Consider the following 13,512-nt stretch of genomic DNA (forward strand, 5'->3'; position numbering starts at 1 on the left):
TTGTATTGTCATTCCTTTCTGCTCCCCAGAATCCCTCACAGCCCTAAGGAGATCTAGTCAGGGTGAACCATCTGGCACTTTTCCTAGCTTTCCAACAAAGGAGGTCCGGGGAAGGTTGTCACCAATTAGTCTATCTCATCAGACAAAGACTGCGTTAATTGGTATCTGCCTACGATGTTCTCTCAAAATGATTCACTACAGTCCTGAGAGCAGACATAACAGCAGGGAGCTGGGCCTGCAGCTCTTCAAGAGCTGTTGAATACAGCTCAAGGTTTCAGGAGCACCAAAGGGAATTAGGATCACAAGTCTCTCTGCCTGCTTCAGATCAGTTCTTACTTTTCCGTCTAGGCAACACGAAGGGTAGCCCATGCATGGAGAATGTTATTGTGGGGCATCACTGGTAATCTGTTACTGACAACAGCTTCCTGAGAGGATGTGCGCTGCACTTGGCAGGGCACCAGCCCTTCTATGAGTGGGGAGCAGAATCCTTTATTTTCAACTGACTGCTTGTGAAAGGCATTTGTGGAAGAGGCAGCACAGGTCTTTGCTCTCATTTTAATGGTCCAGTGATAACTGAGGAGCTGGTTACAATTGCCGTGCAATATCAATGAGCAAAATCCAGTATTGTCTCACTGTCTGTCTTCCTCTGTTCTCACTGGTAGCCAGCAGGTCCCCAAATGCTTGAGACCTGTCATTTTACTGGGGAGAGGAGGCAGATTGGTGCTTGTGGGTGATTAGACTGCTCCACAAGAATCCTTTCAAATAAAAGGGATGGATCTAAAAGGCAGCCAGGCTGCTGTTCTAGCACCGAGGCTGGCTTTGAAAACCACGCATTCATCTTGCAGTTTGAAGGTACCTACATCATTTCTCGGGACCCTGTTTCCATTGTGCTCAAGGCTGCACTTTTCTGATTATTGCAACCACCTCTGGGACTGATTCGTCAACTGATGGGAGCAGTTATTTGAGGACCTGTCCCAGCCTTGTGCAAAGCAGAGCAAGAGAGGATCTGGGTTTTTGCTCTTTCTGTATTTTTCCTCCAGGTCTCCCCTGGGAACAGAAACCAATTGCTCTCCAGGCTTTATATAATGGCAAGTGATTAGAAACATCTTGGGGGGAGGGGGGGAAAGCAAAGGAATTTTCACTTGGGAGAACCCCCCCCCCATATCCTCATGTTTATTCTGTGGGCAAGGAAGTGCTTAGGACTGTGGGGCTCTTTTCCCATCTCAGCATTCAGCCCCTGGGCAACTGTCAGCAAAATATTTCCTTCTTTGCACCATGTGGCTGATGATACAGACCTCCTTAGGAGAATGCCTGAAGATTAGCTGTTGAAATGCAGTAGATCAGAGGCAGAATTAGTTAAATAGCAGCTACTGGGCATCAAGCAATAGTTTCACAGCCCTTTTATTTCTGGAAGTAAGACTGAAATACTGAGGAGAGCACTTCCCAGCTGGGTGCCCTGCAGCATGTATCGCACTCCTTCCTAACAGTTTTTCCTACCACGGGAAGGAATTGCTTTCAGCCTGCCACCCCCTTTACTCAAAAGATGTGCATGTGCTGGGTCTGTGTGGCCATAAAATAGGATTCCCTCACTCCCCTCTCTGTTCTGGGCAGGCATTCAAACAGATCATGACAATGTATTAGTGTCCGAGCAGGGGCCATGCGTAGCTGCAGGACTGAGCTGTGACTGGGAACAGCTCTCCAGCTTCTTCCCACAGACTGGTTTATGGTACTGAGCTGACATGAGTGTATCTGGCAGCTCCCTCTTTTAGTAATCTCTGCCTCATGCTGGGGTGGAGAGCCCTCCACCAGGCAGGTGCTGCTGTTAACAGGCAGATTCCTCATCCCAGCAGAAGGCCCGCGGCATTTATAGAAGGCCCTGACTTGCGCCTGGTGCTTTCCAGACAAGACAGAGGGCACATCCCTCCAAAGAATCAGTTGCAACACAGATGTGTTTTTACTACCCTGTGCCAATCCTACCGGCACCAAGCATGCACTGTCCTGTGGGCAGAGGCCAGCTAGATTCATCATATGAGCCTGGCATTGGCTTTTTAATTTCCTGCAGTTCTGAGTAGGGTTGAAGGTTTATACAAACAGCAGCTACCTGAGCGCTGTGGGTGGGGACCACTGTGTAGGCTGTCCTCTTGGAGTGAGGGTGCTAGGTTGGGATCAGGGAAGAGAGCACACTCTTGGGAATAACAGCTGTATGACTTGTGGCCATAGTCTGGAGCAAGAGTTGCGTCCTGGTCTTCTCTGTGTGGGGCAGGCAGGGCATGCACAGGTCAGGGGAGAAGAAGATACTGTGACCAGCTGTGGAGGGTCAGTGTGTGGACATGGACACAGAGAGGAGTGAGGTGCAATCACTTGGAGTCCTGAGGGTGTCAACACCTTGGTTTGCTGTGAAGCAGAGGCAAACTAGTGACTTAGTCTGCAGGCTGCTCACCCTGTCCCCCATGGAAGCTCCCATGTGGGCAGCAGAGAATGCAGTCTGGCTGCAGTACAAGAGGTACATCAACAAATTGATGTTTTTCTCTCCCAGGTACCAATCCTGCTATGCCTTTCTCTGTTCAAGGTCTGGTACTAGGTGCCCCTGAAGCATGCAGCCAATCCCCTTCTTCACAGCCCAGCCGTGGCCTCCTACCCTGCACAGCCCAGCAGCCTCAGCCACAGCCACCCCAACAGCCACCACCGCAGCCCCAAGGACTTCCACCTGCAGCCCAGCAGCAGCCAGCCATGAGTAACCACATGATATCCCAGGTGAGTTGCTGCACAGTAAGCTCCTTGGACACACAGGTGGGAGGTAGAAGCACAGCCAGCATACACCCAGGGTGCTCTGGACTCACGCTTGCCCAGTGGGTTTTGGGTATCCTCACACTTGCCACGTGTTAGGGATTGACAGTCCCTCTGTGCTGTTTGCAGAGAGCAGAAGGTCGGGGGCCTTGCTGTGCCTGGATATGATGCTGTGTGACATCTCAACTTGCCAGCCTCTTCTGTATCTGCTCGGGCCAGCAACCCTCCTGGCAAGGGATCTGTAGCCCTTTGCTGAGTGGCAGCGTTATGTACTGGAACCAGTTGCCCTTGTGGTGAGGGACCATCACAAATGGTAGTTGGGTTTGAGCTCCCCAGTGCCGAAACCCCATGGCTGGTCACCTGATGTCCCGGTGAGAGGCAGACCTGGAACTGTGCCTGGGTGTATTCTCCAGACCCTCCTTGAGTTAAACCCAAGTGATGTTCCACAGCCTGCGGGGCTGTTTCTGAGGATGGAGCCCTCTGGAAAGCACTCGTGACTCTCATTCCTACACACTTTGTTCTGCTCCTGAGGCTGTAAAAAACCACAGCACAAAAGCTGCCCCTGTATTACTTGCAGGACTGGGGAAGGGGGTGGGAGCCAGCCCTGGTGGGCACGTTTGGAGAGCAAAGCTGCGTCACATTCAGTGGGTGCAGAGCTGGGTGGTGCGCATGGGAAGTATCCTCAGTACCTTCCCATACTGCCCTATTCAGAGCAGCATGTCAGTGCTGGACCTCAGCCTCCCTGTGAGTTTTATAGGGATCCTTTCTGGTGCATCATCTCATACTTATGATGTCTCCCTACAGCAAAGAACTGCAAGTTACACTGGAGGTTTTCAAGATGTGATTGGACAGGGAGGGTGCTAGATGGTCTTATCGAGGCTCCCTTTCCTGTGAAAGGTTGGGCCAGATGATCTTCCGAGGTCCCTTCCAACCTGGAGTGTTCTATGATTCTAAGTGTTCTCAGTGGGCTGGGATGGGAGAAGGAAACAAGCCTCCTCAAACAGCTTTTACTGCAGGTAACATGAACAGCTCCTTGCTGTCTGTTGCCATCTGTATGAGGGTGGGGCGAGCTTGTAGTTCTTGGGCCCTGGACTGGCTCCAGGGTTGTGGATCTGTTTGCAGAGGATACTGAGACTCAAGAGGAACATCTCGGTTCTACAGATGAGGTGTCTCCCTGAGGTAGCCAGGGTCCAGCGCTAAGGCTAGCAGGAGTGTCTGTCTGGAGCTGTAGCATGGCATGGGACAGAGCACAGTGCCCTGACTGGGAGGTTTGAACACGCAGCAGGCTTCTGGAGTTTGTGCAGGATCACTGTGTCTTGCTGGGGTTTTATTTTGTATCTTCTGCTATTTGGCTGTTCTGATGGTTTAGGTCCTGGAAAACTTTTTTCATGTGTTTCACTGTTGGTGAAACGTCTGAAAATGCACTGTCCCCCATGTGCATGCACCTTCTGTTTCACCAAAGTTCAAATCAAATGATCAAAAAAACAATCCAGTGCTGACCATTACAGGTTCAGTGCCCAAAGCGCAGTATGTGGTGCTGAAGTGTTGTCATAAACAGGCATCAGCACGTCCTCCCAGTGACAAAGTGAGAGTGGGAGAGACACAAAGGTGGTGCTGGGGGGAAGTGGCTCTTCTGCTGCTGTTGGCCATAGGTGGCCTTTGTGAACTTGTGTCACTGTTCATGCCAGGCAAGAGCTGCTTTGCAGACATGGTTAGCCTTCCCAGCTTCCACAAAGCAACTGGCCGGGCTGTGTGTCATCACAGAGAGATGAATGCTCCCCCATTCTGGTCTTCATGCTTTCCAGCCCTCTGCAATGCCCCCCTCTGTGTGTTTGCAATTGGCTCAGTTGACTAACCTTGTTGTTCCTTCTTTCTCTCCTTCCTCCTATCCTTCCTTCCCCCACCCCCTGCCCCTTTCCCACCCAAATCTCTCTCCTCCACACCCTTTTCTGCTGGTCTTAGCCGGTCCCAGCGCTGCAGCCTGTTCAGTATTCTCCAAGCTCCTGCCCCCAAGTCCTCTTGCCAGTCTCTCCACCCCAGCAGTACAACTTGGTATAAAGCCCATTTCCTCTTCTGCACTGTCTCTATTGTACTCATGTGCTGTGTTTGTGTTGTATGAGCTTTTGCTAATCAGGTATGTCGTGGACACTGCACCCAGTGGGTTTGGGATTTGTGGAGGCTCTGCGCTGCAGTGTGGTCAAGGCAGTGGGATGCCTGAGGCTGCGGGACCCACCAGGGCCAGGCACTGCTGGAGTGGTCGATCTTGGAAAAAGCCTGGGGAAGAGCAAGTGTCAAGCCCAGAGCTCCACCAGGAAGCGACACTTGTGCCCAGCACTGGGGTCCAGGGGTCATGGCTGCCCTGCGGTCTCAGTCAGCCCCTATGTTGTCTCTGCTGGGTCTTTCGGGAACGGCACGCCCCATGGGACCTGGCTTCTGGGCTGAGGCCACCCCTGCCTGTGTGGGGCCCCGCATGTCACCAGTGTCTGCCGAGCATTCGGGCCCCCCCAGCAGCTCGCATGCCCTCCCCCCTGTCCTGCAGAATGCTCTTGGTCTGTGGCTCGTTTCTAGGGACCTTTCTTGGGCGAGCTCCTCCACACAGAGTAGGGAGAAGGGGTCTGCAATCTACACAGCAGAGCTCTGTCCTACGTGCTGTCCTCCTCCATCCTTTCCACTTATCCCCAATGCAGGCCGACGAACTCAGCAACCCCTTTGGGCAGATCAGCCTTAGCCGGCAGGGCTCTACGGAAGCACCGGATCCTTCCTCGGCTATGTTCCAGTCATCCCTCATCTCCCAGCATCCTCAGCAGACAGGATTCATCATGGCAACCCCTGGGCAGCCTATTCCCACCTCCAACTACTCCGCCTCAGGGCACACAGCCCCCACACAGCAGGTGCTGCAGCCCCAGGGCTACATTCAGCCTCCCCAGCAAGTAAGGACATGCGCAAGCCTGGAGGGGATGTGCGCCTCGGCCCAGAGCTGTCAGGCAAGGGGCTGCTGGGGAGCAGTCCAGAGAACAGTTCCTTAAGAGTGGGTCCCCTCTTTTTCTGCTGCTCATTTGTGACGGATCAATACACAGGGTCCGGGTCCAAGCTCCGGGTCCGCGCACAGCCTTGCTAGGCATAGGATGATCTCTGCCCCCTTGTCCCTCTGAGCTCACAAGGCACATCTGGGGACACTCTGGCCATTCCTGGTTCTTAGTGTTGGGGGACGGACAGTGACCAGAGTCAGGGCTGACACCTCTAAGCTCTCTTTGGGGTCCTGCAGGGCATTATGACCTCTAGGATTGTTCCCCTGAGCTGTGATGAGAATTGTGCCTACTGTGCTCTTGCACTACTGTGCTCTTGCACTACTGTGCTGGGAAAGGCTTGGATGTGGAGGCTGGGAGGAGCGGGAAGGGGCTGCGGTTCCCTGAGGAGCTATCATCTGGCCAGAGCCAAAGCCCTGGTTGGTTTCATTCGTCAGAAGCCAGGCCAGGTGAGAGAGAAAACTGGTCCTGGGGGACCAGCTTTCTTGGTCCCACTCCCTCTTGTGTTCTCATCGCCATGTTTTCTTGACTCTGATAGATTCAGGTGTCTTACTACCCTCCTGGGCAGTATCCGAACTCCAGCCAGCAATACCGATCTCTCAGTCACCCAGTGGCCTACAGCTCCCAGCGCACTCAGCAGCTCCCCCAGCAGTCCCAGCAGCCTGGTAAGGGGGCGTAGAAGGGGGGAGGGCACGTGTTTCCTTTTCCTGCCCCTCTTGTTGGCTCTTAAGGGTCTCCCATGCACTGTCTGGGGCCAGGGTGCTCTTCCCTGTCTCCCACTCTTTGCTGGACTTGCTGACTGTAGAGTGCCTCTTGACACTGCAAAGGAAAGTTGAAACGTGGTCTGTCTGCAAAGGCTGTTTTAGTCTTTTCCCTCCCTCCCCCTCAGCATGTAGCATGCACTGAGGTGCTGCTAGGTGGATTTAAAGCCGGGAGCTTCCTTCAGGTCTTTTTACATCTGCCATAAGGGAAGCCCTCTTCCCACTCTTTAGCAAGAGATGGGGGCAAAGCAGGATTTGAGCCCTCATATGCCAAGTCTAAGGCTGTCTCCTGTGGCCAGCTGGGAAGCTGCTCCATTTAAACCCTCTTCTGACAGGTTTACAGCCAGTGATGTCCAACCAGCAGCAAACATACCAAGGTGTAATGGGAGTGCAGCAGACACAGCCTGCCGGGCTCCTCAACAGCCAGAGGAACAGCATGGGGGGTCAGATGCAGAGTATGATGGGAGTGCAGCAGGCACAGCCCCCTGGCCTTCTCAGCAGCCAGAGGAGCAGTATGGGGAGCCAGATGCAAGGCCTGATGGTCCAGTACACTCCACTGCCTTCGTACCAGGTAGGCATCAGTTGCTCTCTGGGGAGAGGGGCTGCTGGGAAGGGGGCCTCAGCTGTGCTGGCCTTGCAGGAAGTGCCCTGTTCCTGTGCCTGAGTGATGGAGCCAAAGATGGAGACTTTCTCCCCTTGAGAAGATAAGATAGTGCATGCTCGCCAGCTTGGAGAGGGCACATCCCCATTTGAATCTGTGTGGGACATGTCTTGAGGAGGACTGAGTGAAGCTAGTCCCTTCGCCATTGTGTTTGCAGAAGAGCTGGGAGGGGCTGCCCTTGCCTGGGCAGTACTGCTCTGGGCTGCAGTAGACAGCCATCTGGCATCTCTTCGACCTTGTATGGACCACACTGGTGTCTCTTTGGGGCCAGTTCTCCCTGCTCCTCTGCTCTATGTTACCTGTCATTCCACAGGGGTGCTTCTTTCCTCCCTGCACAGGTTCCTGTGGCAAATGAGTCCCAGAGTGTGGTCCAGCAGCCCTTCCAGCAGCCAGTGCTTGTACCAGCCAGCCAGTCTGTTCAGGGGGGGCTTCAGGCTGGAGGGGTACCCATCTACTACAGCGTCATCCCAACTGCCCAGCAGAATGGCACCAGGTAAAGCTGCTGTATCTCTGGCCTGCTGTGGGGAGAAAGGGGTCCTGCTGCCCTACCGAAAGGGTATAGCATCCTACTCTTGCAGCTAGAGAAGATGACTGGGCACCATAGATGCTGGTCATCTCTTGAGCTTGCCCAATCCTAGCTCCCATAGTCAGTGCTCTCTGGACACCGCTGTCCTGCAGCATGCAGTGCTTCCTGTGCTCCTCCAGAGGCAGCTGTGTTTCCAGCCATCTAGGCGCTGAGGGAGCTGGTGGTTGCCTGCACAAGATGGGCAGGCGGTTTCTCCCCAGCACCTCACCAGAGCACTCTCTGCTTCACAGCCCTTCGGTGGGGTTCCTTCAGCCACCTGGCTCTGAACAGTATCAGATGCCACAGTCCCCATCACCCTGCAGCCCACCACAGATGCAGCAGCAGTATTCAGGTAAGAGGGGCCACTGGTCAGAGCTGGCACTGATTCTGCACAGATTGGATCGGGTTTTATAGGGGCTGCAGTAAGCAGAGCTGCCAGTTCACAGCTGAGTCTGGCAGCTTCCCATGCAGTGGGTTTCCTTAGTCTTACCCATCCCACGGCCCGCTGGGAATTACCAGGACGTAGCACAGAGGCTTTGCTCCAGGCTGATGCTGGCCTGTGCTGGCATCTCCTTGCCATGGTGGGCAGGCAGGGTGGGAGCAGATGGAGGGGAGCTGCTGTGGGCTGCGGCCTCCCTCTGCCAGCACCACGGCTCAGTGTCACCAGGGCAGCTCGTGGGACAGGACAGGGCGGTGGGTGAGGGGCATCAGGGTTCCTGCATCCTGTCCCAGCTGCAGGGAAGCAAGCCAGGGCCTGGTGAATTGGTGCAAGAGCTGGAACCAGTATACTGGAGCTCTGCACGCAGCTCTGGGATTAGATCCTGTGCCCAAAGTTTTGCTGTGATGCTCAGAGAGGTCACTCGCGTTGCCTTCGACTTGTCCCTTCTGCTTGCATTTCTCCTGGATTAAAAGTTGTCACTCTGATGTAAGCTGTTACGTCAGAGAGGGATCCTGGCCAGGTCTCGGTGGGGCCTTTTTTCAGCCCATCTGGGCAGGCAGGAGTGACAGAGGAGAGAGACGGAGGGGGTGTTGCGGGGAAGAGTGCCAAGTTGCACAGACAGGCAGGCTGCTTCTGTCCCACAGCAAGCAGCAGCAGCAGTGCGCAGGGCCTGGGCAATACTGCCCCTCTCGTCTCTCCCCAGGGGTGTCTCCGTCAGGCCCTGGCATGGTTGTGATGCAGCTGAATGTACCCAATGGCCCCCAGGCCCCCCAGAATCCCCCTGTGGTGCAGTGGAGCCACTGTAAGTACTACAGCCTGGACCAGCGGGGGCAGAAGCCAGGAGACCTGTACAACCCAGACACCAGTGCTCAGGTATTGAGAGGACTGGGAAGAAGGCAGCTCATCTTTTGGGAGCAGCCTGGCGGGAGAGAGGACCCCAGCATCCGTGCTGTCTGGATGGGCTGGGAGATGGGGGTGGGCTCATCCCATGGTGGTGAGACAGGCGTGGGACCAGTCACAAGCACTGGGGCTGTCTAACGCTCTCCCTCCCCCAGGCCAGCACCCAGCTGAACAGCCCCATCACATCCCCCACCCAGTCCCCGACGCCATCACCTGTCACCAACCTCAACAGTGTCTGCACAGGGCTGAGCCCCCTCCCTGTCCTCACACAGTTCCCCCGGCCCATGGGCCCAGCACAAGGTAAGGGGAAGGAGTGGGGACAGCACAGGGCTTTCCTGTGATTTCTTCAGACACCTACAAACTTTTGCTTCCTTTGTGCAGGTGATGGGCGCTACTCATTGCTGGGCCAGCCGCTGCAGTATAATCTGTCTATCTGTCCCCCACCACTGCTCCACAACCAGCCCAACTACAATGCACACCAGGTAAAATTGGGCCAAACCCCCACACTCCCCACCCTCCCTTTCACTGTCCTAGGAGCAAGGCAGGACCAACCCCCTCCCCTCAGACAACCCTGTTCTGGGCAGGGCCCAGGAGCAGTTCAGAAGTGAGTCTCACACCCTGTCCTGTGCTTGGACACCCCTTGATTAGGTAGCAGGCAGCCTACCCTATGCTCTTGCCATCCATCTGGCAGAGCTGCCGTGGTAAATGGATTTTCCTAGAGCCTGGCACTGGGCTAAAATTTCATTGTGCTCCCAGCTTTGCCCAGAATTGGCGTCAGCCCCGAGTGCTTTGAGTGTCCTGGAACCATGGCTGTGTCTTGATCTCATCTAATTTACCCAAGCATGGTGTCACCTCAAAGGTGCTAGGGGCTGCAAGGTTCATCCAGGTGTCTTCATTCCCCTTCGCAGCCATGGCCTAGTCAAGTTTGGTCTTCCCCCCCACTCCCAGGATGCTCTGTGGGCACTGTGAGGCCACAGTGTCTCCTCAGGTGACACACTACCATTTTTATTCTTTAAGGGGCAGACTGGAATGAAACATGGAAACCGGAGCAAGAGACAGGCCCTCAAGTCAGCATCCACTGACCTTGGGACAAGTGATGTAGGCAAGTGACACTCCTCAAGCAGTTCCCTCTTTGCCCTCTGACAAGTCCCCACTGCTTGGGCATAGTTGGCATTGGCAGAGACTCCAGATGCCATCTTTGCCCACACCAGCATCCCACAGAACCCATTGCTGGGGGTGGCTGTGGAGAGCAGTTCCTGTCTGCCACTGCCTCCCCCACGCATACACTCGCCCCCTGCAGCCCGCATGAGCCCTGGCTTGGGGGGGGTGTGCAGCAGAGCCAGTCCCAGTCAGATGTGCGCATCGGGAGGTGGGGAGGACAGGGGTTGCTCAGGTACCCAGTAAATGCTGCCTGCACTGATCAAAGCTTTTGAGGAAGAGTGGGGAGAAATTGTTGGAGAGTCAGTGGTGAGCACCAGGACACCTGGGCCCTATTCCTGTCTCTGTGAGGGCTGAAATGATGGAGCAGGTGGAGCTGACAGAACTCCTGGGATTTTACTTCTCTTTGTCAGCAGACAGTGAGTGTCCACACCCCTGAGATCTTATTCCCACCATTGCCTCCCAAGTGACCCTTCCCTCTCATGCTTCCATTTCCTAGTGGGGCCAGGAGCTGCAGAACCCTCATCTTTGTAAAGGGCTTTGGGATCTTCCAGGGGTGGCTGCGAGGGCTGAAATCCTCAGTGGATCGTTTCTCTCCAAAGGGGAAGGGACTCCCTGTTCCTCGCCCTGAGGGGTCTCCACTTGATCATCAGGGAGGAAGGAGAGGCACATGTCTGGCTTCTCCCCACAGCAATAGGAGACTTGCTAGCTGGGCATGAGCCAGGCACCCTGGAAGGGAGGCAGTCTTCACTGGCTTCCCAGCAGCTTCAGACTTGTCCCCCATGTCACCTCCATGTCACGACCAACAACAGCAACTGATTGCAGGGGGCCCTTTAAGAGCTGCTTGCCAGAGAGCTGCCCCCTTCCTGCGTCTGGCGTGTTTATTACATGCCACGTTAATATTAGCAAAGAATCCGTTCGGCCAGCCCTCTGCTAAGCCCAAAAGCCAGGGCTGGAGCCAGGAGGCAGCAGAAGTGTTTGAGTACCACAGAGCAGAGGCACAGAGGTTGGCGTGACGCTGGCGTGGGCACACAAGGGGATCCTCCCTGTGGGTGAAGCACACAGGGCAGCATCATGTTCAGGATCTGCACATGTCAGTGTCCTCTGTGGGTGCAGCCTGTCTTTCTCCCTTCCAGGGACAGAGGGCAGGAGGACTGGGTTAGCTCCCAATCCTGGTACCCAAGGATCAGGGTAGGAAGACAGGGCAGAAGATGCCCACATCTTCAGCCCCAACTGAAAAGCCAAGCCCAGACGAAGGAAGCAAGGAGGACTTGGTGTTGCTGGAGCCCTGAGCAAATGGGAAATACCAGTCTACTCTTGAAGCAGGCGACGTGGGGACCAGGATGTGGGCATCGGAAAGGATCAGGATGGGGCACTGTAGGGAGCAGAATGGTAGGAGCAGTTGGAGGGGCAAGAAGTGACTGGCTTAAAAAAATACATTCCTAATGTAGGGGCAGCTTAGCAAAGCGCTGCTTTCATGGGCGAAGTAGAGGTGACTGCTCCAACACTAGAGCTGGTGAAGAGCCCACGCGTCAGCTCTCACTGTGCTGTTGCCACCCAAGAATCTGCTGCCACTGACATGTGCTGTCTTTCCACTCCAGTGCTGGGCCGAGTGCTGGAGGTGACAGACCTGCCGGAGGGCATCACGCGGACAGAGGCTGACAAGCTCTTCACCCAGCTCGCCATGGCTGGTGCCAAAATCCAGTGGCTCAAAGAGACTCAGGGGCGCCGTGGAGATGGGGGCGGCGGGGACAACAACGGGACTCCAGAGAACGGCAGGCACAGTGACCTTGCTGCCTTATACACCATCGTGGCCGTGTTCCCCAGCCCGCTGGCTGCCCAGAATGCCTCCCTCCGCCTCAACAACTCCCTCAGCCGCTTCAAGCTGCGTGTGGCCAAAAAGAACTACGACTTGCGGGTGCTGGAGCGTGCCAGCTCACAGTAGGGCTCACGCATGGGCACAGAGCACACTGGACTGCGGGCACTTCCCTCTGCCTTCTCTTTTCCTTTCTGCCCTCCCTTCCTCTCGCCCTCCTTCCTGGATATATTTATATGGACATAATTAAGAGACAAGAAATTGATTTTTTTTTTTTATTATTATTATTATTTTTGGAGTGATGCCCATGCCCGCCCACCTTACCCTGTGTATATTGTTTTGTTAAGCACTGTGTTGAACTGCACATACAGGTGTTGATTGGTATGTTCACTGCACATTTTATTTAATCTGATTATTATTTGGGGGGTATTTTGGGGTTTATTTTATTTGGGGGGTTGTTTTTAAATATAAAATGAAAACTTGTCCATCACTTTAACACTGCTTTCCCGTTCTCTGCCAGTACCAGTGCTCAGGGCTGTCTGTGCTGCCTCTTCAGGGCGAGATGAGAGCCAGGGAGCAGAAGGGGCACTCAGAGGAGGATGTGTTCCTGCCCAGGTCCTGCCCCCGTGCTTGGCATGTACAAGGGCTGTGAGCTCATGGCTTGCCGAGACTGGAAGAGGAACGCTGAGCACTTTGATGTGGGGCTGGTCTCCCCACATCGGATATTCATAGCCTCTTCTCCCAACTGCTGGCCCCATGCAGCTTTGCAATGGCGAGAATGGGGGCACAGAGTGTCCCCAGCTGTATCCCCTGTCAGGAAGCGCCATCATGCTCCTGATTACAGGGGAGCAGCCCTTGAGCTGACAGGTTCAGGTATCACTGGGTCTTCCTGCCCTGTGGGTACAGGAGTTGGGCTGGCACCACCCTCCCCGTGGCATTGCACACAGCAGCTGGAGCCTCTTGCAGCATCTGGATGTTGCCTTCAAGACCAGGTGGAAGTGGAGAGGTAAGAGTTGCCTGGAAGGGGTGGGCTCCAACCCCAGTGTTGGTGCAAACTCCTCCCCCACCTACAGCCTGGCAGGGACATAGGTCAGGACCTCTGTCACTGGGGTGCCTGTCCAGCTCCAGGGACCTGGCACCCACTGCAGGGCAGCATCTAGTGGAAGGTGTCCCTGCCCATGGCAGGGGGGTTGAAACTAGATGATTTTTAAGGTCCCTTCCAACCCAAACCAGTCTATGATGATTCTGTGATAGCAGTGGGGTCCCCAGCTCTCTCCTCCGTGGCAGCTCTCTGTCCCAGTGGAGAGCAGACCAGCAGGATTTGCTGCCAAGGCGGCATGGGGCAGCCATGAGTGCTGCCCCATGAGAGACCCCACTGCTGCCACTCTTCCCCTCCCAG

The 13,512-nt window shown here is 55.0% G+C and overlaps 1 protein-coding gene across 9 annotated transcripts in view; it reads left to right on the top strand.

Moving 5' to 3' along the window:
* The window catches only part of R3HDM2 (R3H domain containing 2), a 52,137-nt gene extending 39,558 nt beyond the window's left edge, over positions 1-12,579 (top strand). For 7 of the 9 annotated variants that reach the window (XM_068409872.1, XM_068409875.1, XM_068409871.1 and 4 more), the window contains 11 exons: positions 2,537-2,754; positions 5,475-5,717; positions 6,352-6,478; positions 6,910-7,145; positions 7,574-7,728; positions 8,052-8,152; positions 8,943-9,112; positions 9,295-9,439; positions 9,521-9,621; positions 10,157-10,241; positions 11,899-12,579. In XM_068409872.1, coding sequence (XP_068265973.1) covers positions 2,537-2,754; positions 5,475-5,717; positions 6,352-6,478; positions 6,910-7,145; positions 7,574-7,728; positions 8,052-8,152; positions 8,943-9,112; positions 9,295-9,439; positions 9,521-9,621; positions 10,157-10,241; positions 11,899-12,242 — 1,925 coding nt within the window. In that variant the 3' untranslated portion in view covers positions 12,243-12,579. The remainder of the gene's footprint in view (positions 1-2,536; positions 2,755-5,474; positions 5,718-6,351; positions 6,479-6,909; positions 7,146-7,573; positions 7,729-8,051; positions 8,153-8,942; positions 9,113-9,294; positions 9,440-9,520; positions 9,622-10,156; positions 10,242-11,898) is intronic. The other 2 variants (XM_068409876.1, XM_068409878.1) reach the window with 1 other exon arrangement.
* Positions 12,580-13,512: the final 933 nt, after the last annotated feature.

This window comes from Nyctibius grandis, chromosome 11 (genome assembly GCF_013368605.1).
Source record: "Nyctibius grandis isolate bNycGra1 chromosome 11, bNycGra1.pri, whole genome shotgun sequence".
Lineage (NCBI taxonomy): Eukaryota > Metazoa > Chordata > Aves > Nyctibiiformes > Nyctibiidae > Nyctibius > Nyctibius grandis.